General features: G+C 45.8%; 1 protein-coding gene across 1 annotated transcript in view; it reads right to left on the bottom strand.

The window, feature by feature from the left end:
- Positions 1 to 25,769, bottom strand: part of dlgap2a (discs, large (Drosophila) homolog-associated protein 2a) — a 122,518-nt gene that overhangs the window by 78,442 nt on the left and 18,307 nt on the right. The window contains exons 2-5 of the mRNA XM_052024573.1: positions 22,381 to 22,586; positions 18,386 to 18,533; positions 4,816 to 5,035; positions 1,833 to 1,835 (exon numbers count right to left, since the gene is read on the bottom strand). Coding sequence (XP_051880533.1) covers positions 1,833 to 1,835; positions 4,816 to 5,035; positions 18,386 to 18,533; positions 22,381 to 22,586 — 577 coding nt within the window. The remainder of the gene's footprint in view (positions 1 to 1,832; positions 1,836 to 4,815; positions 5,036 to 18,385; positions 18,534 to 22,380; positions 22,587 to 25,769) is intronic.

The following is a 25,769-nucleotide window of genomic DNA, read 5'->3' as shown; positions in this document are numbered from 1 at the left end:
AGGAGGTAGATAGTCTTAGAAGTGGTTTGAAGGTCGGCACAACATGGTAGGCCGAAGGACCTGTATTGTGCTGTATTGTTCTATGGTTCTATGGGAAGCTGAGTAATGTTCCAAAACAGAGGAAGGTGCACTTGGACATGGATGGCCCACTAACTGAGGAACCCTTGGCTGGATACCAGGCAACAATGAATTTGGAGGTTCATATGAATTAAGGCTGATGAGCTGAGGGCACAGGTAGGTGCACGGAAGTATCACATCATTGCCTCTGCTGAAGTATGGCTTGAGGAATGGAAGCAGCTCAACATTCCTGGTCACAGAGCTTTCAGGTGAGGGAGAGGACGATTAAAAATGCAGTGGGTTAAGGAAACACCCCAGCTGGTGAGGAGGATTGATACATTGGACAAATCAATAAAAAGCCATTATATGTTGAACTGAGCAGCAAATAAGGGTCAATTGTATTCCTTGGGTTCGAGAGAGGACTTCTGTTTTAGGGAAAGATGCTGGGTGGATGGAAGGGGATCAGCTGAAAAGCATTTTATTGACAGTGATTATTATTCGGGTAGAATTTGCAAAGCTGTAGGAAAAGGCAAAGAATGTTCACTCCTATTCTTTCTCATTTGAGGCAAGGTAAGTCTCAGTGAAAGTGGATGTTAGACAGCTGTTTGTAGGTGAATTACTGTCAGTAGTAGGGGGCATTTGAGGACAGTGAGATTTCAGAGCGAGGCTACCCTTAATACATTTGCCTATTAAAAATCCAAGATTTAAATGTGAAAAATTATTTCAACATCAGAGATCATTTGTGGGAGGGGCTTCCAAACATGTCATTCCAGGGGTGAAGTATTTCCGAAGTTCATTCCTCAAAGGTCTGACTTCTTTGTCCCCAAGTCCTGCCACTGAAAGTAATCTCCTCCCATCAGTTACCTGAATATCCAGATAACTTCAGTCAAAGCATTCCAGCTCAAACAAGTGAACTCTACTTTGTGTACCTGGACTCTTGAACTGCAGAAATTATTGTGATAAAAGTACACTGTGCTCCTTTCCTTCCTAGTCTGCCCAGGACTGCTCACAGCTCAACTGTGATCAGGACATTGTTCAGCTGCAGCATAAACTCCACCACTCGTGCCCTGATATAAAGACCAACTTTCTGTTAGGTTTTTGATCATTGCCTCGTACCTCTCCATGACACGCCAGTCACCTATGTACACACCACTTTGGACCTCTCTCAGGCCTTTCGCATCTATAACATTCTACCGTTTTTAGATCCAAAGTGGATGACCTAAAGTCTGCCAGCATTGAAATCCATATGTCCACCATCTGCTAATATCTAAGGTTCTATCTACACTGCTCAGAGCAGTAGCTATCTTTGTGTTTTCATGATGTTTGAGCATGTGGGTTTCTATCGTACTCCTACCGTCAGTTCATTATAAATTTGCTGAGAAATTCTTTCCCTAAACAGGTCCTTGTGGACAACACTGTAGTACCCGAGGGCCAATATGAATACATCCGTCTTGCTGCCCAGTTGATTTTGTAGCCATATGAAAGCCTTGTCTTCAATCCAGCATCCATAGACATTCACCTGTTGACCTCTTCAAACATTCAACAGATGAGAACTGTCCTCCACACATCCACGCTGCCTCTCCCTTGACAGCGGCAAACATTTCAAGATACTTAATTGTAGACGCTGGTATCTTGTTGACAGCAGATGCCGAGCTGACTGAAATAAACTAAAGCACTGGAAATATTCAGGCATTCAATGATGTTTCCATGACCTTTCATCGGGTCACTGACCTGAAGCAGTAACTCTGCTCGTCTCCCCACGGACGCAGTCTGACCTGCTGAGCATTTTCAACATTTTCTGTTTTTATTTAGGATTTCCAGCCTTGACAGCTTTTTGACTTTTTAGCTAGGCTAACTAATCCACAAACTTCTAGTTCCCCTTCTTCACCTTTCTTAAATAGCAGAGTGCTTGTTCAATTTTTACCATCTAAAGGAACAATTTCCCAAAATGAGAAGTTTGAGACTGTAATGGGACAGGTGAAGGGGAAACTTGGTTATGTGCATCTGTCCTCCATGTGAGGTACATCCTCAGCTTGTTGACGGCTTGTTCATTGGTACAGGGTTAGGGTTAAGGTGAGGGGTGCTCGGCCTCATTCCTGGGGGTACCCGAAAGATGCACCACTGGTGAGTCTGCTTCGTGCTGGAAGGATGAACTGCTGCAGAATTGTAAACATCCCTCCGTGTTTGCACACTGACTACATCGGCGAAGTAGCAAATGTTCCTGGGTGAATTGCAGGTGCTCTGATTGGCATGTGTGTCCAGTTGACCATTCCATGTACCCTTGCGCAGGTAGCCAGGAATCATTGCAGGAAAAGTGCAGATAACCGGCGCTGTGGACAGCAGACCAGAAGTCACCTGTCTCATTCACTTGTGGATCATCAAGTGCAAGATTCGGCAACTATTCCCTGTGGGGCCCAGCAAGGATCTGAGAGGGCGGTGGTGAGTGTGACAGGGGTCATCCACCAGAAGGCTGCTACTATCTGCCGTGACTACATGTGAGTGAGTCAGCCATGCCAAAGAAGCTCGTGCTCTGTCCATAATCACCAAGTGCCATGTTCTTCAGGTTCTGCTGCTCCTTTGGTGTGCCTCCTCCTTCTGTGGGTCATTCTTGGTCCCCAGTGGATAGAACATAGGATAAGTACATCACAGGAAACATGGCCCTTCAGCCCACAATATCTGTGCCGAACACGATGCCAAATTAAGCTAATCCCTTCTGCCTGCACGTGATCCATCTCCCTCCGTTCCCTGCACATTCATGTGTCTATCAAAAACCTCTGAAACCCCTCTATCGTAGCTGCTTCCACCACCACCCCTGGCAGCACATTCCAGGCACCCACCACTCTCTGTGTAAAAAAAAACTTGCCCACACATTGTCTTTAAACTTTCCCCCTCTCATCTTAAATGCATGCCCTCTGGTATTAGACATTTCTACCCTGGGAAAAAGATACTAACTATCTACTCTATCTAAACCCCTCATAATTTTATAAACCTATCAGGTCTCCCCTCAGCCTCCACCACTTCGGAGAAAACAACCCAAGTTTGTCCAACCTCTCCTTATAGCTCATGCCCTCTAATCCAGGCAGCATCCTGGTGAACCTCTTCTGCACCCTCTCCAAAGCCTCCACATCCTTCCTGTAATGGGGCGACCAGAACTGCGCAGAATTAGATGTGCGTGAATGGCAGCCACACTGAGCTCACTGATCTGGTGGATCAGATGTTCAGACTGCAGATCCCCAACGTGGACATGACACCTCCAAGGTCTTGATGAAATGTAACCTCTCAGCACAAGTACAGTGAGCTAACCTTTTCCCAGGAGCAGGTAAGAAAGATGTTATGAGCAGTGAATAAATGTTGGAATATGTGCTTGAGATTGATTCAGATGTGTTCTCACCTGGGAAATCCACAGACACTGAGTTAAACTGGAAAATATATGCTAATAAGGCTCCAATTGAGCAATTAACATATTCGTATTTTAAGTGGCAACTCAACTGTCTCGTGGGGCTGCAAACACACAGCGAACCAGCACAAGTTAACGAGAATCCAGTGAGTCGGAGCAGCTATCAGACATGTGGCAAATTTTTAACCTCCTCGCCTGCAATTAAATCTGTGAGCTCTGCACGTTAAAGGCCACCCCATTAATCCTGATCCTCAGTCTTTTTCAGATACTGTCTGAACTGCTCAGCATATTCTGTTTTTATTTCAGATTTCTGGTATTTGCAATACCTGATGCCGAGGCATTGAGTAGAAAAGCTCAATTTCAACCAGCAGAATGGGTAGCAGTGAGGAAGGTAAATTGTGCAAGTTGCTTCAAGTTCTCACCTTCTGCTTACGAGATCCTCTGAGCTAATTAATCACAATTTATTACCTTTTAACCTTGCTACATGTGCTGAACAAGAGCCTTCAGTCTGAATTGTAACTGGTAAAAATGATTGTACATTTAATTATCTTGGTGCATGAATCAGATCGTCACCACGATGAATTGCTTTTAGAAGCTTCTGTAAACTGTTGAGAACACAAATTAAAGCCTGACATTATCATAGGTCATTTTAAAGGGACCAGCATCAGGATATTTGCCTTCTTGATATGCCCATTGTGTTGAAAGTGCTTTATTTGTGTTTCTTGGCTTCTCAAAGAGAATAAAGGATTGTAAATCTGCTAATGTATGCCAGGTGAAAAGTCCCAGCAATACTCTGTCCATTGGTGTTACTGGTAACCTTTAGTTAGTTATAAATCAGTGGTAATTACAGGTTCTGAAGCTACATACAACAACAAATTGGAATGACCTTGCATAGTTACTGGATGAAAACATCCTAAAGCAGGTTCTGATGGAGTAATCGATAAAATGGCTAAACTGGAGGAGGGATTAACAATGGCAATCCCCGAGACGGTTGTGAATTTGGGAGGTGGGGAAGTATAAGGGCATAAACAGGGAATTCTGGAGCTGTAGGTCGTAGGCTGCTGTAGGCAGAGGTAGGGGAAAAGGATGGTTGGTGGGCAGGAGGCCAGGTCGGAAAGACTGAAGATGTCACTGCTAATTGGGTGGCCACGAAGGGTTGGGACATTCTGACCAGTGGTCCAAGGGTTCCTTACATCAATGATCTTTTGGGGTACAGATAAGGCCATCCATTAAATCCTCACTATAGCAGGGAACCAACATATCTGGCTCTAAGCTGAGGTATGGCCTTGCCGATTCTGGAATGGCTACGTCTGTAAAGTAAGAAATCAGGAACAACAAAAGTGAAAAGTCAGCTGAGTCACCTGTGGTGGATCTGATGGAGGAAGCCATCATCGCTGATGACAGTGATGGGATACAGTCATCATCCTGTGAGTAGCCAGCTTGAATGGCGCGCAAGTAACTGTGACTGCGTGTGCGGAAACAGCCAGGAAGGTCCAAGGCGTCCACTGCCTGGGATTCAATCTCTCCAAAAACAGACTCGCAAACCGACTCAAACTGTCCATTGACCTCTGCCTCACTCACCTGCAGAGCACATTGAGAAAGAGACAGAGACTTTAGAGATGAGGTGAGATTAAAAGCTCTTCTTTTCCTTTGGGGTTTTGTGTCTGCATAAACAGGAACACGAGAATGAGTATTGTCGGATTAAAATAAAGGGCCACAGACCAAATAAAACTTTGCTAACTTTAAAAATGGATTTTAATTGGTGGTTTTGAAGAGTAAAAATAGTTCTGTTCTGTTTGCTCACATCTGAAATCCAATTATATTTGATGGGAATGTAATAAAATTCATAGGGGGACCCACTTTCCACATTCATACAGAATGTGAGTAAAGGAAATCCTTAATACACCCTTAACGACAGTGGACACCTTTGAGATCCTGCAATAAAAACAGAAAATGCAGGAAATACTCATAAGACCACACAGCATCAGTGGAGAAAGAGAAAATATATCTGTAACTGATTTCTATCCTGCTGTATCCTTCGACAACCTTCTTCACTGTCCACAGCTCCACCAATCTTAGTGTCGTCTGCAAAATTACTAACCCACTCATCTACATTTTCATCCAAATCATTTATATATCACAGACAACAGAGGTCCCAGCATTGATCACTGAAGAACAGCATCGGTCACAGACCCCTGGTCAGAATAACACCCCTCCACCACTACCCTCTGTCTTCTATGGGCAAACCCGATCCCATGCATCTTAATCTCTGGATCATCCTACCATGAAGGACCTTGTCAAATGCCTTATTAAGGTCACAAGATCACAAGATCACAAGATCACAAGACAAGGGAGCAGAAGCAGGCCATTCGGCCCATCAAGTCTGCTCCAAGGAAAAGGGAAAAAGAAATGGGGTGGGAAAAAAACTATTCTAATCCCATTTTCCAGCCTTATCCCCATATCCCTTGATACCCTGACTATTTAGATATCTGTCTATCTCCTCCTTGAACACCCCCACTGATCTGGCCTCCACTGCTGTGCGTGGCAAGGAGTTCCACAATTTCACCACCCTCTGGGTAAAGAAATTTCTCCTCATCTCTGTCTTGAAACTGTACCCTCTAATTCTGAGATTGTGCCCTCTGGTCCTGGACTCGCCCACCAAGGGAAACAGCCTAGCCACATCTACTCTATCCTTACCTGTCAACATTTTAAATGTCGCTACGAGGTCCCCTCTCATCCTTCTGTACTCCAGTGAGTACAGTCCAAGAGCCGACAAATGCTCATCGTACTTAAGCCCTTTCATTCCCGGAATCATTCTCGTAAATCTCCTCTGAACCCCCTCCAACGTCAGCACATCCTTCCTAAGATGTGGGGCCCAAAACTGCGCACAGTATTCCAAATGAGGCCTCACTAGTGCCCCGTAGAGCCTCATCAACACTTCCTTACTTTATACACTATACCTCTTGAGATGAATGCCAACATAGCATTCGCTTTCTTAACCACCGATCCAACCTGGTGGTTAACTTTTAAGGTATCTTGTACGAGTACCCCCAAGTCCCTTTGTACTACCGTACTTTCAATCTTCTCTCCTTCTAGATAATAATCTACCCGCTTATTTCTGCTTCCAAAGTGTACAACTGCACATTTCTCAACATTGAATCTCATCTGCCATTTCCTTGCCCATTCTCCTAAACTGTCTAGGTCCCTCTGCACCCTTTCTATTTCCTCTATGCTCCCTACTCCTCCACTTATCTTGGTGTCATCCGCAAACTTAGCCACACAACCATTTATTCCATCATCCAAATCATTGATGTACAAGGTAAAAAGGAGCGGTCCCAACACCGACCCCTGCGGCACACCACTAGTAACCGGTAACCAACCAGAACGAGATCCTTTTATTTACACTCTTTGCTTCCTGCCAACCAGCCAATGCTCCACCCATTTTGCTACCCTACCCATAATTCCATGACCTCTCATCTTGTTAATCAGTCTCTTGTGAGGCACCTTATCAAAGGCCTTTTGAAAGTCTAAATACACAACGTCTACCGCCTCTCCCTTATCCACCCTACCTGTGATTTCTTCAAAAAACTCCAATAGGTTGGTCAGACAGGACCTCCCCTTCACAAAACCATGTTGACTAGGTCCAATCTTGCCTTGCGCCTCTAGGTATTCGGTAACCTCCTCCTTGAGGATAGATTCCAATAACTTTCCCACCACTGACGTCAGACTAATAGGTCTGTAATTGCCTTTGTGCTGCCTCCCACCTTTCTTATACAACGGAACTACATTCGCTACCCTCCAGTCCTCCGGAACCGTGCCAGAATCTATCGATTCCTGAAAAATAATCGCCAATGCCTCCGCTATCTCTACAGCCACCTCCTTCAGAACCCGGGGATGCACCTCATCCGGTCCGGGAGACTTATCAGTCTTAAGCCCCTTTAGTTTTCCTAGCACCTTCTCCCTATTAATCTCAACTGAACTCAGTTCCAATTCGTGAGACTCCTGACTAACGGGCACATTGCTTATGTCCTCCACGGTGAAGACCGATGCAAAATATTCATTCAATTCCCTTGCCATCTCACTATCGTCCATTATAATACCTCCTGCACCGTTATCAATTGGTCCTATGTCAACCCGTGTCTCTCTTTTATTCCTTATGTATTTAAAAAAACTCTTAGAATCCTTCCGAATGTTGTCCGCCAGCTTCCTTTCATAACTCATCTTTGCTTTCCTAATGACCTTCTTAGTTTCTCTCTGCAGATTTTTAAAAACTTTCCAATCTTCTGTTTTCCCACTAATTTTTGCTACTTTGTACGCCGCCCCTTTTGCTTTTATTTTATCCTTCACCTCCCTCGTTATCCACATCTGTGCCTTTTTTCCATTCAAAACCTTTTTTCTTGGAATATATCTGTCCTGCATTGTCCTTATTTCCTGTAGAAATTTCTTCCATTTCTCCTCTGCCGTCCCTCCAGCTAACTTACTCCTCCAATCAATTTGGGCCAACTCTTCTCTCATACCTTTGTAATTTCCCTTATTCCACTGAAATATCGATATACCAGTTATCAGCTTCTCTTTCTCAAACTTGAAACTAAACTCAATCATATTGTGATCACTTGTTCCCAGGTCCATGTAGACAACATCCACTGCCCTACCCTTGTCAATCACCTCTTCAAAAAACTCAATCAAGTTAGTAAGACATGACCTGCTCAGCACAAAGACGTGCTGACTGTCCCTAATTAGGCCATGGCTTTCCATGTGTGTATGTTTATGTATGTAGGGTTTTCATGTTATCCAATTGTGCATAAATCTTATCCCTAAGAATCTTCTCCAGTAACTTCCCTCCCACTGATGTGAGACTCACCAGTCTATAATTAACATTTTCCCGTTCCACAATATCCACAATAAAAAAACGATATTTACCACCCCCACCAATAAGAAGTTGCACAAAATTAAAATGTTCTTGTTTCTCTATAACTGAATGTATATTTGGGCATGTTGATGTATTACAGGCTTCCCCATATGTTAACAAATGGTTCGACGTAATTGAACCAACTGTGTTTCATTGGGTTTAAGCCAGGATTTGCTTAATTTAAGTTTTTACTTTCAACAGCGAGGTATCAATTTGGAGGCTTCATTCTGTGACTTAGCTGGTGAAAGGGAAAGGGATTACACACGTAACATTGCTGAGCCCAGAATCTGATCGAGTTTTACTACCTTGTGTACCATCCATCATTAAGGCACAGAGTTTGCGTGGGTCTTCTGGCAGTTCCACTGAGAACCCCCAGCACTTCCCTGTATAAGGGCCAATAAGGCAGGATTCCTGCATATGGAAAGGGTTACATGGAAGTCCCAATCTGCTAATCCATGTTCCCAACAACAGTCTCGTGTGGGGCATCTCCTGGACTCCACTGACAGAACGCATATTTCCCAGCCCTTAAACTAGGAATGAAAATCAAAAGAACTAGAAATGCTGGGAACCTGAACTAAAACAGAAATGTTGGAAAGACTCAGCAAGTTGGGCAGCTTCTGTGGAAATAGAGGAAAGAGAAGCAGAGTTAATGCTTCAGGTCAAAGAGGAAAAAGGAAATGAGTGGAGGAACTCAGCACGTCAGGGAGCATCTGTGGAGGGAAGTGGGCAGACGATGAGACTGATGGAGTTCGGGGGGAAATAGCTGGTACAAAGAGGTGAGGGGAAGGGTGGGGCAGGAGCTGGTAAATGACAGGTGGATAACTGGAGATAAGTGATTGGAAAGGTGACAGGTTGCAGGTTGAGGACCCTTCTTACGCCGGGGAATCTGTCTGACAAACTTGTGTCTGGTTAGAAATGGAGAAGGAACGTCAGGGTAAAAGCAGGGATTAGATGAGTTAGTTTAAATTAATTGATATTTAAGCATTAAATAATTGTTTTTATCTTTTTTAATTTTTAATAATTTTTGATTGTTTGTTGTTAATTAATAATAGTCATTGAACATTTGCAGCTTGACAGGCAGCAGTGCTGGAGACTGTCCAAGTGTTTGGGCTGGTCCAGAGCAGGGCTCAGCTCCAGCTGATGCTTCATTGATATTGTGGACCCTCTGATGTCTCAACACTTGGAGACTTTCACCCAATGGGTTCAGGCTGCCGGATGTGTATCAGGTACTTTGGCTACACCTCCCACACCTCAGGACTGGTCACAGGACAGGGATCAGAGTGAGTCGAGCTGGATCATCGATGACTGGAAAATCCAGCCCCCGTCTGTGCAGATAAAATCCAAGGCCAGTGTCAGTGCCATTGCCAGTTCCAGTGCCAGTGTCAGAGACTCAGGGTGGGGGTGGGCAGAATTCAGCTTCTGCAAGATCTAAAATACTTCTACAGTTCGAAAGAAAGACATTTACTTGATCAGAATTGTGTAACATTTTAGATTAAAACTGCTGCTTGCTTTCACCAATTAAAATCCCACCAGGATGTCAGTCGTGCGATTACTTGCGGGAACTGTAATTCACTGCGGTTGGATGAGTTATTTTGGGATGGAGACATAGAGTAATCCAGCTTGGAAGCAGGCCCTTCAGCCCAACTTGTTCATACCGACCAAGATGCCTACCTGAGCCAGTCCCATTTGCCTGCGTTTGGCCCGTGTCCCTCAAAACCTTTCCTATCCATGGACCTGTCCATGTATCTTTTAAACGTTGTTAATATACCTGCCTCACCCACTTCCTCTGGAAGCTCGTTCCATATACTGACCACCCTAGGGGTGAAAATGTTCTCCCTCAGATCCCTTTTAAATCTTTCCTTTCTCACCTCAAACCTTTGCCCTCTAGTTTTTGGATCCCCTTCCCTGGGAAAAAGACTGTGTCCATTCACCCGATCTTTGCCCCTCATGGTTTTATACACCAATACGAGGTCACCCCTCAGTGTCCAGCACTCCAAGGAATATAGTCCCAACCTGCCCAACTTCTCCCTGTAACTCAGGCCCTTGAGTCCTGACAACATTGTCGTAAACCTTCTTTGTACTCTTTCCAGCTTAATGACATCTTTTCTATAACAGGGGGACCAAAACTGAACACAATGTTCATAAGTGCACAATGCACAATAAATTCAGCCTCACCAACGACTTATACAACTACAACATAACGTCCCAACTCCTGTACTCAGTGCCCTGACTGATGCCGGCCAGAGTGCCAAACACCTTCTTCACCGCCCTGTCTACCTGTGACACCACTTTCAAGAAACTTTCATATACTTGTACTCCTGGGTCTCTCTGTTCCACAACACTCCCCAAGGCCCTACAGTTTACTGTGATAGCAGCATAAGCCACAAAATACTCAGGACATTAGAAGCACCATTCTCCTCTTCACTTTATCTGGCCTTAATAATCTCACAGTCTATACTCACCACCAAAGGGTTTCCAACTGTCATCCACCCTTCGTTAACACTGTTTGGATTTGTTGTAGACTTCCTCTCTGGTCAAATGTAAAGAGACAGTACACTGTTAATGGCAGGACCCTTAACAGTGTTGGTGTACAGAGGGATCTCGGGGTCCAAGTCCATAGCTCCATGAAAGTGGCTACACAGGTTGATAGGGCAGTAAAGAAGGCGTATAGTGTGCTTGCCTTCATTAGTCGAGGCATTGAGTTCAAGAGTCAGGAAGTTATGCTGCAGCTTTATAAAACTTTAGTTAGGCTGCACCTGGAGTATTGCATTCAGTTCTGGTAGCCCCATTACAGGAAGAATGTGGAGGCTTTGGAGAGGGTGCAGAAGAGGTTTACCAATGCTGCCTGGATTAGAGGGCATGTGCTATGAGGAGAGATTGGACAAACTTGGGTTGTTCTTTCTGGAACGGCGGAGGCTGAGGGGAGATCTGATTGAGGTTTATAAAATTATGAGAGGCATAGATAGAGTAGACAGCCGGTATCTTTTCCCCAGGGTTGAAATTTCTAATTCTGGGGGCATGCCATTAAGGCGATAGGGGGTAAGTTTAAAGGAGATGTGTGGGGCAAAGGGGCAAGTTTTTTTACACAGAGAGTGATGGGCACTGCCTGGGGTGGTGGTGGAGGCAGATACGATAGGGACATTCAAGAAGTTCTTGGATAGGCGCATGAATGTGAGGGAAATGGACGGATATGGACATTGTGCAAGCAGAAGGGATTAGTTTAGTTGGGCATTTTATTACCAATGTAATTGTTTTGGCACAACATTGTGGGCTGAAGGGCCTGTTTCTGTGCTGTACTGTTCTATGTTCTAAGAGGTGAGGGGAAGGGGTGGGGAAAGAGCCGGCAGGTGATGGGTGGATCACTGGCTAAAGGTGCAACACTTCACATTTGGCCGGGTTAAACTCCATCTGCCACTTCTCTGCCCATATCTGCAACTGATCGATATCCTGCTGTATCCTTTGCCAGTTTTCTACACTATCCACAACACCACCGATCTTCATATCATCTGCAAACTTACTAACCCACCCATGACATTTTCATCCAGGTCATTTCTACACATCACTAACAGCAGAGGTCCCAGTACAGATCCCTGAGGAACACCACTAGTCTCCAGCTAGAATTAGTCCCATTGACCACTACCCTCTGTCTTCTACAGGCAAGCCCCTTATACCGGCTATCTCCCCTCTGTCTTTCAGTCCAGATGAAGGGTCTCGACCTGCAACGTCAACTGTCCATTACCCTCCACAGATTCTGCCTGACCTGCGGAACTCCTCCGGCATCTTGTTCTGGTTCCTCTCCAGCCCAGAGGAGATGTCCTTATCCCTGGCACTGGGCAGGCAACACAGCCTCCGGCATTTTCTGCTGCAGAGAACAGTGTCTGTTACCCAGACTAGGCTATCGCCTATGATCACCACACCTTGGTCTGCTCCCCCAACCTGAATGGCCCCCGTGCTGTAGTGCTATGGACAGTGTGCACACCCTCCCAGTAGTCCCCACCCTCATCTACACAGGGAGCAAGAAGCTCAGAGCCAAGGATTACCACTACTGATTGGACTGAAGCTTCCACTAGAATCGGACATCCATGCTTCTTCGATTGAGGTTTATTCCTTTGAGGAACACTCTATATTTAATACAACATAGAACATAGAACAGTCCAGCTCTGGACAGGCCATTGGGCCCACGATGTTGTGCTGATTTTGATGCCAATTTAACAAACTGCCTGCTTCCACTACTATCCCTGGTAACCTATTCCAGGCACCTACCACTCTCTGCATAAAAAACTTGCCCCTCACGTTGCCTTAAACTTCCCCCCTCTAACCTTAAAAGCTTCTCCTCTGGTGTTCGACATTTCTACCCTGGGGAACAGATTCTGTCTTTCTACCCTATATATACCTCTCATAATTTCAAAAATCTCTATCAGGTCTCCCCTCAGCCTCTGACGCTCTGGGGGGAACAACTCAAGTTTGTCCAAACTCTCCTTATTGTTCAAACTCTCTAATCCAGGCAGCATCCTGGTGAACCTCCTCTGCACCGTCTCCACAGTCTCCATATCCTTCCTGTAATGGAGTGACCAGAACTGCACACAATACTCTAAGTGCGGCCTGACTAAAGTTTTAAGTAGTTGCAGCATGACTTCCTGACTTTTCTACTCAACATCCTACTCATGAAGGCAAGAATGCCATGCACCTTCTTTACCACCTTATCCACCTGCATAGCCACTTTTAGTGAAGTATGGACCTGGACCCCAAGATCCCTCTGCACCTCAATGATATTAAGGGGCTTACAGTTAACTGTATATTTTCTCCTTTCATTTGACCTCCCAAAGTGCAATAACTCACACTTGCCAGGATTAAACACCATCTGCCACTTCTCTGCCCACATCTGTAACTGATCGATATCCCACTGTACTCCTTGATAGTCTTCTACACTGTCCACATCTCCACCAACATTGGTGTCATCCACAAACCTGCTAATCCACCCATCTACATTTTCATCCAAATCATTGATATACATCACACACAACAGAGGTCCCTGCACCGATCCTTGTGGTACACCACTGGTCACGGACCTCCAGCCAGAATAACAACCTCCACCCTTACTGTCTTCTATGGGCAGCCAGATCTGAATCCAAACTTGCAATTCACCCAGGATCCCATACACCTTTATATTCTGAATCACCCTACCATGAAGGACCTTAACAAATGCCTCACTAAAGTCCATGCAGATAATGTCCACTGCCTTGCCCTCATCAAGCTCCTTTGTCAACTCTTCAAAAAACTTGGTCAAGTTTGTAAGGCATGACCTGCCCCACACAAAGCCATGCTGACTGTCCCTAAATAGGCCATGCCTTTCCAAATGTACATATATACTATTCTTCAGTATCCTCTCCAATAGTTTCCCTACTGCTGATGTGAGGCTCACTGGCCCATAATTATCTGGATTATCCCTATTTCCCTTCTTGAGCAAAGGCACAGCATTTGCTACTCTCCAGTCCTCTGGGACCTTGCCTGTTGCTAGTGAGGACACAAAGATCCTTGTCAAAGCCCCAGCAATCTCCTCACTTGCTTCTTTCAATATTCTGGGATATTTGCCATCAGGCTCTGGGGACTTATCCACCTTTATGCTTTTCAGAGACCCAGCACTACCTCCTCCTCAATCTCAAAATGTCCCAGCACATCAATATGCCCCACTCTACCTTCACTATTCTCCAAATCCTTCTCCTCAGTAAATACTGAGGCAAAGTTGGTATTTAGTACCTCAGCCACTTGCTGTGACTCCAAGCACAAATTCCCTCCTTTATCCCCGAGTGGACCTACCCTCTCCTTAGTTATCCTCTTTTTCTTAATGTAAGTATAAAATGCCTCAGGATTCTCCTTGATCCTGCTCGGCAAGGACTCTTTGTGACCCCTTTTGTCTTTCCTAATCGCCAACTTGAGCACTTCCCTGCTGTCTTTATATTCCACAAGGGCCCAGTCTGACTTTAGCTTCCTAAACCTTACATATGTTTCCTTCTTCTCCCTGACTAAATTTCGGACCCCTCGGGTCATCCAAGGCTCCCTTACCTTCCCATCATTGTCCTTACTCCTTACCGGAACATGTCGATCCTGAACTCTCATCAGCTGGTCTTTAAACAACTCCCACATGTCGGGGTGGACTTGTCCGACAGCAGCTGCTCCCAATTGCCACCCCTTAGCTCCTGCTTTATCCTGTCGGAATTTGCTCTCCCCCAGTTTAGTGCCTTCCTGCAAGATCCGAGTTTATCCTTACTCATAACTATCTTAAACACAATGAGTTGTGGTCACTATCCCCAAAATGTTCACCCATTATCAGGTCTGTCCCCTGGCCTGGCTCATTTCCCAAAACCAGGTCCACCTCTAGTTGGACTCTCCACAGACTGTTTCAAGAACCCCTCTTGGATGCACTGAAGAAATCCCAGCCCATCTGAGCCTCTTGTATGAAGGAAGCTCCAATCAATCCTGGGGAAGTTAAAGTCCCCTCTGTGACAACCCTGTTGTTTCTGCACCTTTCCATAATCTGTCTACATATCTGTTCCTCCACCTCTCGGTGGCTATGGGGGGCCTGTAGTACAATCCCATCAGCATAATTGCACCTTTCTTATTTCTGAGCTCCACACAAACTGCCCCTGGGGATGAGCCCTCCAGTGTGTCCTCTCTGCTGTGACATTCTCCCTCATCAGTAGTGCAACCTCTCCATCTTCTTTCCCCCACTTTATCACGTTTAAAACAATGAAATCCAGGGAGGTTGAGCTGCCAGTCCTGTCCATCACACATCCAGGTCCCTGTAGTGGCAACAACATTGTAATTCCATGTCCTGATCCAGGCTCTAAGTTCATTCTCCTTCCCATAACATTCCTGACGTTGAAGTAAACACATTTCAGTCCCACTGTGTTTATTTCCTGTCCCCTGCAGTCCTTCCCTTCAGTCTTACCTGTCAAACCACCTTCCTTGCCCTCAGCCCTGCCCCCAGTTGCCCTGCTGCTGTGGTTCCCATCCCCCTGCCACTCTAGTTTAAACCCCCAGTGTAGCACCAGCAAACCTCCCAGCAAGGATATTGGTTCCCCTCCAGTTCAGATGCAAACTGTCCTGCTTGTACAGGTCCCACCTGCCCTGAAGAGACCCCAATGCTCCATAAATCTGAAGCCCTCCCTCCTGCACCAGCTCCTTAGCCACGTATTGAACTGCACCATGTATCTATTTCTCACCTCACCAGCACGTGGTACGGGCAGTAATCCTGAGATTACAACCCTGGAAGTCCTGCTTTTTAATTTTCCACCTAGTTCCCTAAAATCTCTTGGCAGGACCTCAGCCCTGCTCCTGCCTGTGTCATTGGTATCAAAATGGACCACGACCTCTGACTGGTCACCTTCCCCTCTCAGTATGTCCTGTACCCTCTGTGAGACATCCTTGACCTTGGCATCAGGGAGGCAACACACCATCCTGGAGTCTCGATTGTGGCCACAGAAACGTCTATCTGCGCCCCTCACTATCGAGTCCCCCATCACTGTCTGATGGTGGGATATAGGATCCTTCCTGGACACATGAGAGAGTAATGCCTGATGGTGCACACTTGAGACTCCTGGAAGCTTTAAGAGAACCTCAAAGTCCTTGCAAAGCTAACTTTTCAGGCTTCTCATGCTAATTCTGAAACCTCCATCAGGTCAAGTCATTGGCTTAATGAAATGGACTGAAAGCATTGTGATTTTGCAAGCTGTCCTGATGAAAGCAGAGACAGTGGATCTGACAGGTCATCAATACTCCGGTTCATACAGCTCCATTTGTTCAGAATGGAGAACATGTTCCTATTGCTGTGACCACACAAAATGAGAGCAATCGCTTAGAAGCCAGAACAGTACAACACAGGAACAGGCCCTTCGGCCCACCATGTCTGTGCCGAACATGATGCTGAATTAAACTAATTCCCTTCCGCCTGCACCTGGTCTATATCCCTCCGTTCCCTGCACATTCATGTGTCTAACATCCTTTTCAATGCCACTGTCGTATCTGCTTCAACCTCTCCTGGCAGCCCATTCCAGGCGCCCACCACTCTCGATGTAAAACAAAAATTGCCCTTCACATCTCCTTTAAACTTCCCCCTCTCACCTTAAATGCACGCCCTCTAGTACATGATATTTCTACCCTGGGGAAAGGACTCTGACTGTCTAACCTATCCATGCCTCTCATAACTTTATAAACTTCTGTCAGGAATTCTTTCAGATTTCACAACTAAGACAACAAAATACATAAACCTCACAAGGTTTTTAAAAAGGAAGAAATCACCTTTGTAAAATCAAAATGTGGCCTTACCTTAGTCCAATTAAATCAATCAGTCTGGGTTCACTTAGCTCAGCTACCGTTGTTGGGTTGCACATAGCCTGGCACATCATGGACACCACCCTCCCCTCCATGGACTCTGTCTATCCCTCTCTCTGACTTGGTGAAGCAGCCAGCATAATCAAAGACCCCACCCACCAGGGTCATTAGAACCATAGAACACTACAGCACAGAACAGAAAAACAGGCCATTCGGCCCTTCTTGTCTGTGCCGAAACGTTATTCTGCTAGTCCCACTTACCTGCACCCAGTCCATAACCCTCCAGACCTCTCCTGTCCATGTATCTATCCAATTTATTCTTAAAACTCAAGAGTGAGCCCGCATTTACCACATCAGATGGCAGCCCGTTCCACACTCCCACCACTCTCTGAGTGAAGAAGTTCCCCCTAATGTTCCCCCTAAACCTTTCCCCTTTCATCCTAAAGCCATGTCATTCTCTCTTCTCTCCTCTTCCATCAGGCAGAAGATACAGGAGCCTGAGGACACGTACCACCAGACTCAAGGACAGCTTCTATCTCACTGTGATAAGACTATTGAATGGTTCCCTTATATGATGAGATGGACTCTTGAACTCACAATCAACCTTGTTATGCCCTTGCACCTTATTGTCTACCTGCAATGCACTTTCTCTGTAGCTGTGACACTTTATTGTGTATTCAGTTATTGTTTTTACCCTGCACTACCTCAATGCACTGTTTAATGAACTGACCTGTACGATCAGTATGCAAGACAAGTTTTTCACTGGACCTTGGTACAAGTGACAATAATAAACCAATACCAACTTAGACTCGTGTTCATCACTCGTGGTCCACAGGTTCTTTCAGTAGGAGTGCTGGGGTGTTGAGTTTAACGTTATAACAAGTGCTGAATAGATGGTTTTGTATTTGAAACTATTCACTTGGAGTATTAGTTACTTCCAACTGACAAACGATAACTTTCACCTGTTCCTAAAAGTCTTGCCGAGTCTGTTGGGTCAATCTAGTGATTATCTAGTGATGCTGCAGTCATTACGGCTGCAGATTTCAGCTTTAAAAGAAAAAAATGGGAATACTTTAGTGTTCCCTTGGGAGCCAGCTGCTCTCCGGGCCGTGCCCTCTTCTCGATGCTGCCATCAGGCAGGAGGTACAGGAACCTGAAGACCCACACCTCAAGGTTCAACAACAGCTTCTTCCCCACTGCCGTCAGGTTCTTGAACCCACCTGAAAAACCCAGCACTACGTCGGACTGTTTTTTTCTCAGGATCAGGACCAGGTTTATTATCACTGATTTATATGAGGTGAAATTTGTTGTTTTACTGCAGCAGTACAGCGCAAAGACTTAAAATTATGATAAGTTACAAAATAAATAAATAGTGCAAAGAAAAGGAATAACGGAGTGATCTGCACATGTAGGTTTTGTAAAATTTATGTTAATTTAATTTTATTTTCACTTCTGCTTGTCCTCCTCTAACGTGCTGTGCTGCTGCTGCAGGAAGCTAACTTTCATGGCTTTTATACCACGTATGCATCCTGTGTACAAATGCCTGTGACAACAATAAACTTGAACATCTTATTGTCTTTGACTGAACTGCACTGAGGTTGACCAGTGTGGCCAATGGCTTTTGTCATTGATGCGTGTTTGGAGAGGGAGACCGGAAGTGGCCTGTTTCCTCCCGAAGGGTAAGATCTCACCTGACTGACACAGCTGGCTTGACTCAGGGTGCTCACCGCCCTCATGTAACTCTGGTTTCTTGAGCGGAACTTGGGTGAGTTCTCGTTGGCACTGGGATCTAAGCTGTGGTTGATGGTTACCTCAATTGCAGATTGCAGGTAGCTCTGGCTGCAAATGAAAAGAAGGTACTTAGAAGCACAAGGCCAAAGAAAGGTTTACATTTATGTAGCATCTTACATTGGGTGGTCCCCAAAACCTTTCACAGCCAATTACGTACTGTACTCATGGTAGGAATGTAGGATTGCAGTAAAATGGGAGTGAATGGTAATGTTAACACTCAGCAAGAAGAAATAACATGGTGTAGCCCCGGTTCGAGTGGGCAGATTTCTGCTCCGTTTGCGTGTTTGCTTGCATTGCCCACAAACCTCGGACTGAATCAGCTTTTTCAGGGATAACTCCTGAGCATTGCTGTACCTCTGGTGAAGAATCAGAGGAAGTGTTGTTTCACCAAGTCCTTCCACTGAAGTTACCATGACAATCAGGAGACTATTGTGGAAACTTAGAGTCATTGAGTAAAACAGCTGGAGACAGGCCCTTCGGCCCAACTTGTCCATGCTGACCTGAGCTTGTACCATTTGCTCATAGTTGGCCCCTATCTCTCTAAACCTTTCCTTTCCAGGTACCTGTCCAAGTGTCTTTTAAACGCTATAATTGTACCTGCCTCGATCACTTCCTCTGGCAGCTCGTTCCACATACCCACCACCCTCTGTGTGTAAAAGTTGCTCCTCAGGTCTTCCTTCAGTCTTTTCCCTCTCACCTTAAACCTGTGCCCTCTGGTTCTAGACTCCCCGACCCTGGGGAAAAGACTGTTACCGTCCACCTTATCTACGATTTAATCTACTCTCATGAATTTGTAAACCTCTCTAAGGTCACCAGTGAGCCTCCTACTCTCCAGGGAAACAGCCCCAGCCTGTTCAGTCTCTCCTTATAACTCGGTGACCAGAACTACATCCATTACTTCAAGTGTGGTCTCACCAACACTTGTACAGTTGTAACATGATGTACCATCTCTTGTACAACACCTTAGCCAATGAAGGTAAGTGTGCTAAATGTTTTCTTCACCACTCTGTCTACCTATGTCACCACTTTCAGGGAACTATATACCTGTACCCCTTGGTCCCTCAGTTCTACAGCACTCCCCAGGGCCCTGCCACTCACTGTGTAAGTCCTGCCCTGGTTTAACTTCCCAAAATCTAACATTTCACACTTGCCTGAGATAAATGCCATCTGCTGTTTCTTGGCCCACTTTCCCAGTTGATCCAGATCCTGTTGTAACCTTCGAAAATCTTCGTCACTGTCCACCACACCACCAATGTTAGTGCCATCTGCAAACAGACTAACCACGCCACCTACATTGTCATCCAGTTTTTCAGCGTAAGTACTTGCTTCACCACCGTATAACTCCAGCTATACTGCGGTGCTGGTTGTCAGGGACGTGGGTCCTTGTGATGTGCATATTTTGCCTGCCTGGTAAATGTAGGTTATACCGTAGGACCATATTTTGAGATCTTCTGGCTACAATGGTCAAGCTGAAAACATTTTGTTCCAATGAGTGAGAGGTTTTTTATTCATTCAAAGGGTGTGGGCTTCACAGGCTGAGCCAGCATTAATTGCCCCTCCCTAGTTGCCCTTGAGAAGATGGTGGTGAGCTGCCTTCTTGAACCACTGCAGTCCTTGAGGTGTGGGTGTACCCATAATGTTGTGAGGAAGGGAGTTTCAGGATTTTGACCCAGTGATCGTGAAGGAACAGCGATATATTTCCAAGTTGGGGCGGTGTGTGGCTTGGAGGGCAACCTCCAGGGAGTGATGTCCCCCGTGTGTTTGCTGCCTTTGTCCTTCTCGCTGGTAGCTATCAAACGGGCTGTTATGTCCTATATGGAGTTGAGCTTCTTGAGTGCTGTAACAATCATTGTAATAGAAACCAACTCAAGTACTTTGTTAAATCAAAAAATGTTGGTTAAATACGAAACCTGCTCAATTTACTTAAAAAAAATGCATTTTCAAAAAGCCAAATGGTTCTAAATTACTTTGTAACAGGAATCTTTCCTAAAATCTTAAAAAGAATCTTGCACTGGAAAAGCCCCAAAGTAAACCCCCCGGCCACCAGTGAGCAGGGGAACAATGTGAGTCTCTCCACTGGGAGAAACTTCCCCGTTACTCAGGTCCCACAACGGCAATGAACAGAAACATGCAGGCGGGGGAGAGGGGGGGGAGATGGGGGGAGAGATGGGGCAAAAGATGGGGGAGATGGGGAGGGAGAGATAGGGGAAAGGGAGGAGAGATGGGGAGATGGGAGAAAGGGGGGAGATGAGGGAGATGGGGAGGGAATGGGGGATGGGGAAAGATGGGGGAAGGGAGAGATGGGAGAGATGAGGAGGGAGAGATGGGGAAGGGGAGGGGGAGATGGGAGAGAGGTGGGGAAAATGTTGGGGGAGAGAGGGGTTTTGAATCAGAATCAGAGTTATTATCACTGACAGATGTCGTGAAATGTGTTGTTTTGCGGCAGCAGTACAGTGCAAGACATAAAAATCTATAAATTACAAAAATAAATAATTAGTGCAAAAGAGGAATAATGAGGCAGTGTTCATGGGTTCATGGACCGTTCAGAAATCTGATGGTGGAGGGGAAGAAGCTGTTCCTGAATCACTGAGTGTGGGTCTTCAGGCTCCTGTACCTCCTCCCCGATGGTAGTAAGGTGAAGAGGGCATGTCCCGGATGGTGAGGGTCCTCAGTGAGGGTCCTCAGTTATGGATGCTGCCCTTCTTGAGGCAGGATGGTGGGGAGGGTTGTGCCCATGATGGAGCTGGCTGAGTCTACAACCCTCTGCAGCCTCTTGCAATCCTGTACATTGGAGCCTCCATACCAGGCGGTGACACAACCAGTCAGGATGCTCTCCACCGTACACCTGTAGAAATTTGCAAGAGTCTTTGGTGACAGACCAAATCTCCTCAAACTCCTAACAAAGTAGAGCTGTTGGCGTGCCTTCTTCATGATTGCATCAATGTGTTGGGCCAAAGATAGATCCTCTGAGATGTTGACGCCCAGGAACTTGAAGCTGCTCACCCTTTCCACCGCTGACCCCTCAATGAGGACTGGTGTGTGTTCTCCCGACTTTCCCTTTCTGAAGTCCACCATTAGTTCCTTAGTCTTGCTGACGTTGAGTGCGAGGTTGTTGTTGTGACACCACGCAACTAGCTGATCTATCTCACTCCTGTACAACTCCTCATCACCATCTGAGATTCTGCCAACAAATGTGGTGTCATCAGCAAATTTATAGGTAGTGTTTGAGCTGTGCCTAACCACACAGACATGAGTGTAGCGAGAGTAGAGCAGTGGGATAAGCACACATCCGTGAGGTGCGCCTGTGTTGATTATCAGCAAGGAGGAGATGTCACTACCGATCCGCACTGACTGTAGTCTCCTGATAAGGAAGCCGAGGATCCAGCTGCTGAGGGAGGTACAGAGGCCCAGGTTTTGAACCTTGTTGATTAGTACTGAGTGGATGATGGTTTTGAACATGGAGCTGTAATCAATAAACAGCAGCCTGATGAATACATTACTGATGTCTAGGTGCTTCAAAGCCAAGTGGAGAACCAGTGAAATTGTGTCCACTGTAGACCTGTTGTGGCAGTAGGCAAACTGCAGCAGGTCCAGGTCCTTGCTCAGGGAGAAGTTAATTCCAGCCATGACCAACCTCTCGAAGCACCATTAACAAGGGGCCTGATTATAAACTCCTGAGACTGCCAATGGAAAGTGGGGCATAGTTCTCCTCACCACTGAAGCTACTGAAGAGTCAGGAGGCAGGGGTGATCCAGCAGTAGCCCCTACCAATCTTAAACAAATGAAAAGCACCATGTTTCATCACTACTCTCTCAAACCCCTCCCACAGCTTGGACACATACACCCCATGCCGAGTTCCCAGCTGGGACTGGAAGGAAATGAAAGGGGTGCTCACTTCTGATTATCGAGTTTCTGGCCGGCAGCTTTCATTAGCGTTTCGTGAAGACTGGCAGACTTTGGGGAACCTTTCGGGCTTGTGTCAGATTCACCACTTTCTTCATCACCCATGGCCTTAATGTAACTGCCACTTCTCATCCTCCGACAAGGAATTTCCTCATCCTTGCTTCCCAATGGATATCCTCCCCACTCATCCTGGGGCACCTGAAACAAATGGAATAAAATGGAAGGCAGCAATCAGTACACTTGGTATTGTCACTTGAACAAAAGGTGATGGTGACACAGTGGCTGTGTGACTGCCGTTGTCATCCAGAGGGAAGGACTCAAAAAGAAATGAGTTCAAATCCCTGGCCTGTGGAAATTTAATTTCAATTAATTAAATGAACCTGAATAAAAAAACCAGCATCATTAATGACAATTGCAAAACTATGACATTGTTTTCTGATTAACCTGTGTCTTCCAATGCATGGATATGTTACCCCTGCTGGTGAGGCCCCTGTGTGTCTCACACCCACTGCAAGGTGTTTAACTCTTGACTATCCCAGCAAATCATTCAGGTCCATCAAAACCACAGAGATTAAAATCAGACAGAACACAGAGCTGAACCTTCAGAACAAAGCCGACCCCGGTGTAATGAACTCAGCAAAGTCCTCCTCACTGTCACCACAGTTTACAGGTGCCCCACAGAAAGCCCAGTCCATTAGTGTGGAACGGTACAGCAGGCAGCATGGGCAGGGTGGGCCAAAAGGCCTGTTTCTGTGCTGTGCAGCCCTCTGATGCTTTGACTCTATCTATGCACGGTAGTGTAGCAGTTAGTGTAACGCTATTACAGCGCTAGTGACCTGGGTTCAATTCCGGCCGCTGTGTGTAAGCAGTTTGTACATTTTCCGTGTCTGCGTGGGTTTCCTCCGGGTGCTCCGGTTTCCTCCCACATTCCAAAGACGTACGGGTTAGGAAGTTGTGGGCATGCTATGTTGGCGCCAGAAGCATGGCGACACTTGTGGGCTGCCCTCAGAACACTCGACGCAAAAGATACATTTCACTGTGTGTTTCGATGTACATGTGATAAATAAAGAAATCTTATTTCAGTCTGCACATTGGGTCCTGAGCTTTCACTCAGTGAAGTTTTGGAAAGAGGCAGATCCCAGGGATTTGCCAACTGTAAACGGGAAGATTCAGATGGATGAATGTGAATCACAAGGACCCAAGGCTTTTCAATAGCAGTAGATCAGCAAGCTTCTCTTCAGTCCATTACCCACACTGTGACATCGCTCTTGACATGCACCAGGTTACTCAGTTTCTATAGAACCAGACAATCAAAGAATCTGGACGATGTTGGAACACAAAACAGCACAGCACAGGAACAGACTGTGTCGACCACGATGCCCAAAGAAGCTGATCCCATCTGCCTGCACAGGATCCATTCCCACCATTCTCTGCCTGCTTAAATGCCTCTTAAACACCACTATCATATCAGGTAAGGTAAGGTAAAATAAGATAAGATTTCTTTATTAGCCACATGTACATCGAAACACACAGTGAAGTGCACCTTTTGTGTAGTGTTCTGGGGGCAGCCCGCAAGTGTCGCCACACTTCCGGTGCCGACATAGCATGACAACAATTTCAATTCCTCTCACAACTCCAATGCACGTAGACCCAACCTGCACAACCTCTCCTGATACGTCAGCTTCTTAATCCCACGAGTGAACCTAGCAAACCTTCTCTGAATTGTCTTCAATGCCAAGTTATCCCTCCTTAATTATGGAAAACAAATCTTTACACAGTACTCAAGTGTGGTCTCATACCTGCCCTACACAGTTGTGGGAGGACTTCTCTCCCTTGTACTCCATCACCTTTGGGCAGGTAACTGGATAACTGCAGAGTCGATGCTGATGGACCAAATGGACCTCTTGCTCTGCATTTCACCAACAAGAGACTGCAGATGCTGGAATCCTGATGCAGGGTTTCCACCCAAAACAGCGACAATTTCTTTCCTCCCACAGATGATACTCGACTTGCTGGGCTCCTCCAGCAGATTGTTTGATCCAAAGTACACCAATTTGTATCTCCACTTATTCTCAGGATTGAGTCAATTTACAGTAATTTACCTTCCCTAACGAGGAATCTTTGAGGTAAGTAAACTTGCTTGGGAAACTTGCTTGAGGCAAACTGGATGCATGATCTCCTAGATTTCACCATTTATAAGGTAATTGCAACTTTAATGATAGTTTAAACTATCTTCTTTCCTTTATCTCCAATTAACAGAGCTGTTAAACTCTAATTCTTTACTTATCACGTCACGACGAAACAATCAAAAAACGGAATGGATCACAGATCTGCAAAGTAAAGATTTGCCATTTTTGGAATAAACCCAGGGAGATGAAATTTGATCATCACCTGAAGCAGAAAAGAAGCAAATCACAATGTGCTATCAATTCATGCTGAGCGGGAGAAGCCAGAGAGTGGTAGTAGATGGTTGTCTCTCTGACTGGAGGCCTGTGATTAGTGGTGTGCCGCAGGGATCGGTGCCGGGTCTGTTGTTGTTTGTCATCTATAGTAATGATTCAGATGACAATGTGGTAAACTGGATCAGCAAATTTATGGATTACACCAAGATTGGGGGCGTAGTGGACAGCGAGGAAGGCTATCAAAGTTTGCAGCGTGATCTGGACCAGCTGGGAAAATGGGCTGAAAAATAGCAGATGGAATTTAATGCAGACAAGTGGGAGGTGATGCACTTTGGGAGGACAAACCAGGGTAAGACTCACACAGTGAGTGGTAGGGCACTGAGGTGCGCAGTAGAACAAAGGGACCTGGGAACACAGATCCATAGTTCCTTGAAATTGACATCACAGGTAGATAGGGTCATACAGAGAGCATTTGGCACTTTGGCCTTCATAAATCAGGGCATTGAGTACAGGGGTTGGGATGTTATGTTGAAGTTGTACAAGGCGTTGGTGAGGCCAAAATTAGAGTATTGTAGAATATAGAACATAGAACATAGAACAATTACAGCACAATTCAGGCCCTTTGGCCCACAAAGCTGTGCCGAACATCTCCCTACCCTAGAAATTACTAGGCTTACCCATAGCCCTCTATTTTACTCAGCTCCATATACCGATCTAACAGTCTCTTGAAAGACCCTATCGTATCAGCCTCCACCACCGTTTCTGGCAGTTCATTCCACGCACTCACCACTCTCTGAGTAAAAAACTTACCCCTGACATCTCCTCTGTGCCTACTCCCCAGCACCTTAAACCTGTGTCCTCTTGTGGCCACCAATTCAGCCCTGGGGAAAAGCCTCTGACTATCTACCCTATCAATACCTCTCATCATCTTACACACCTCAATCAGGTCTCCCCTCATCTTCCGTCTCTCCAAGAAGAA

The sequence above is a fragment of the Pristis pectinata genome, chromosome 10 (assembly GCF_009764475.1).
Source record: "Pristis pectinata isolate sPriPec2 chromosome 10, sPriPec2.1.pri, whole genome shotgun sequence".
NCBI classification, from domain to species: domain Eukaryota; kingdom Metazoa; phylum Chordata; class Chondrichthyes; order Rhinopristiformes; family Pristidae; genus Pristis; species Pristis pectinata.
The sequence above is the reverse complement of the archived record's forward strand: the minus strand, read 5'-3'. Positions and strand labels throughout refer to the sequence as shown.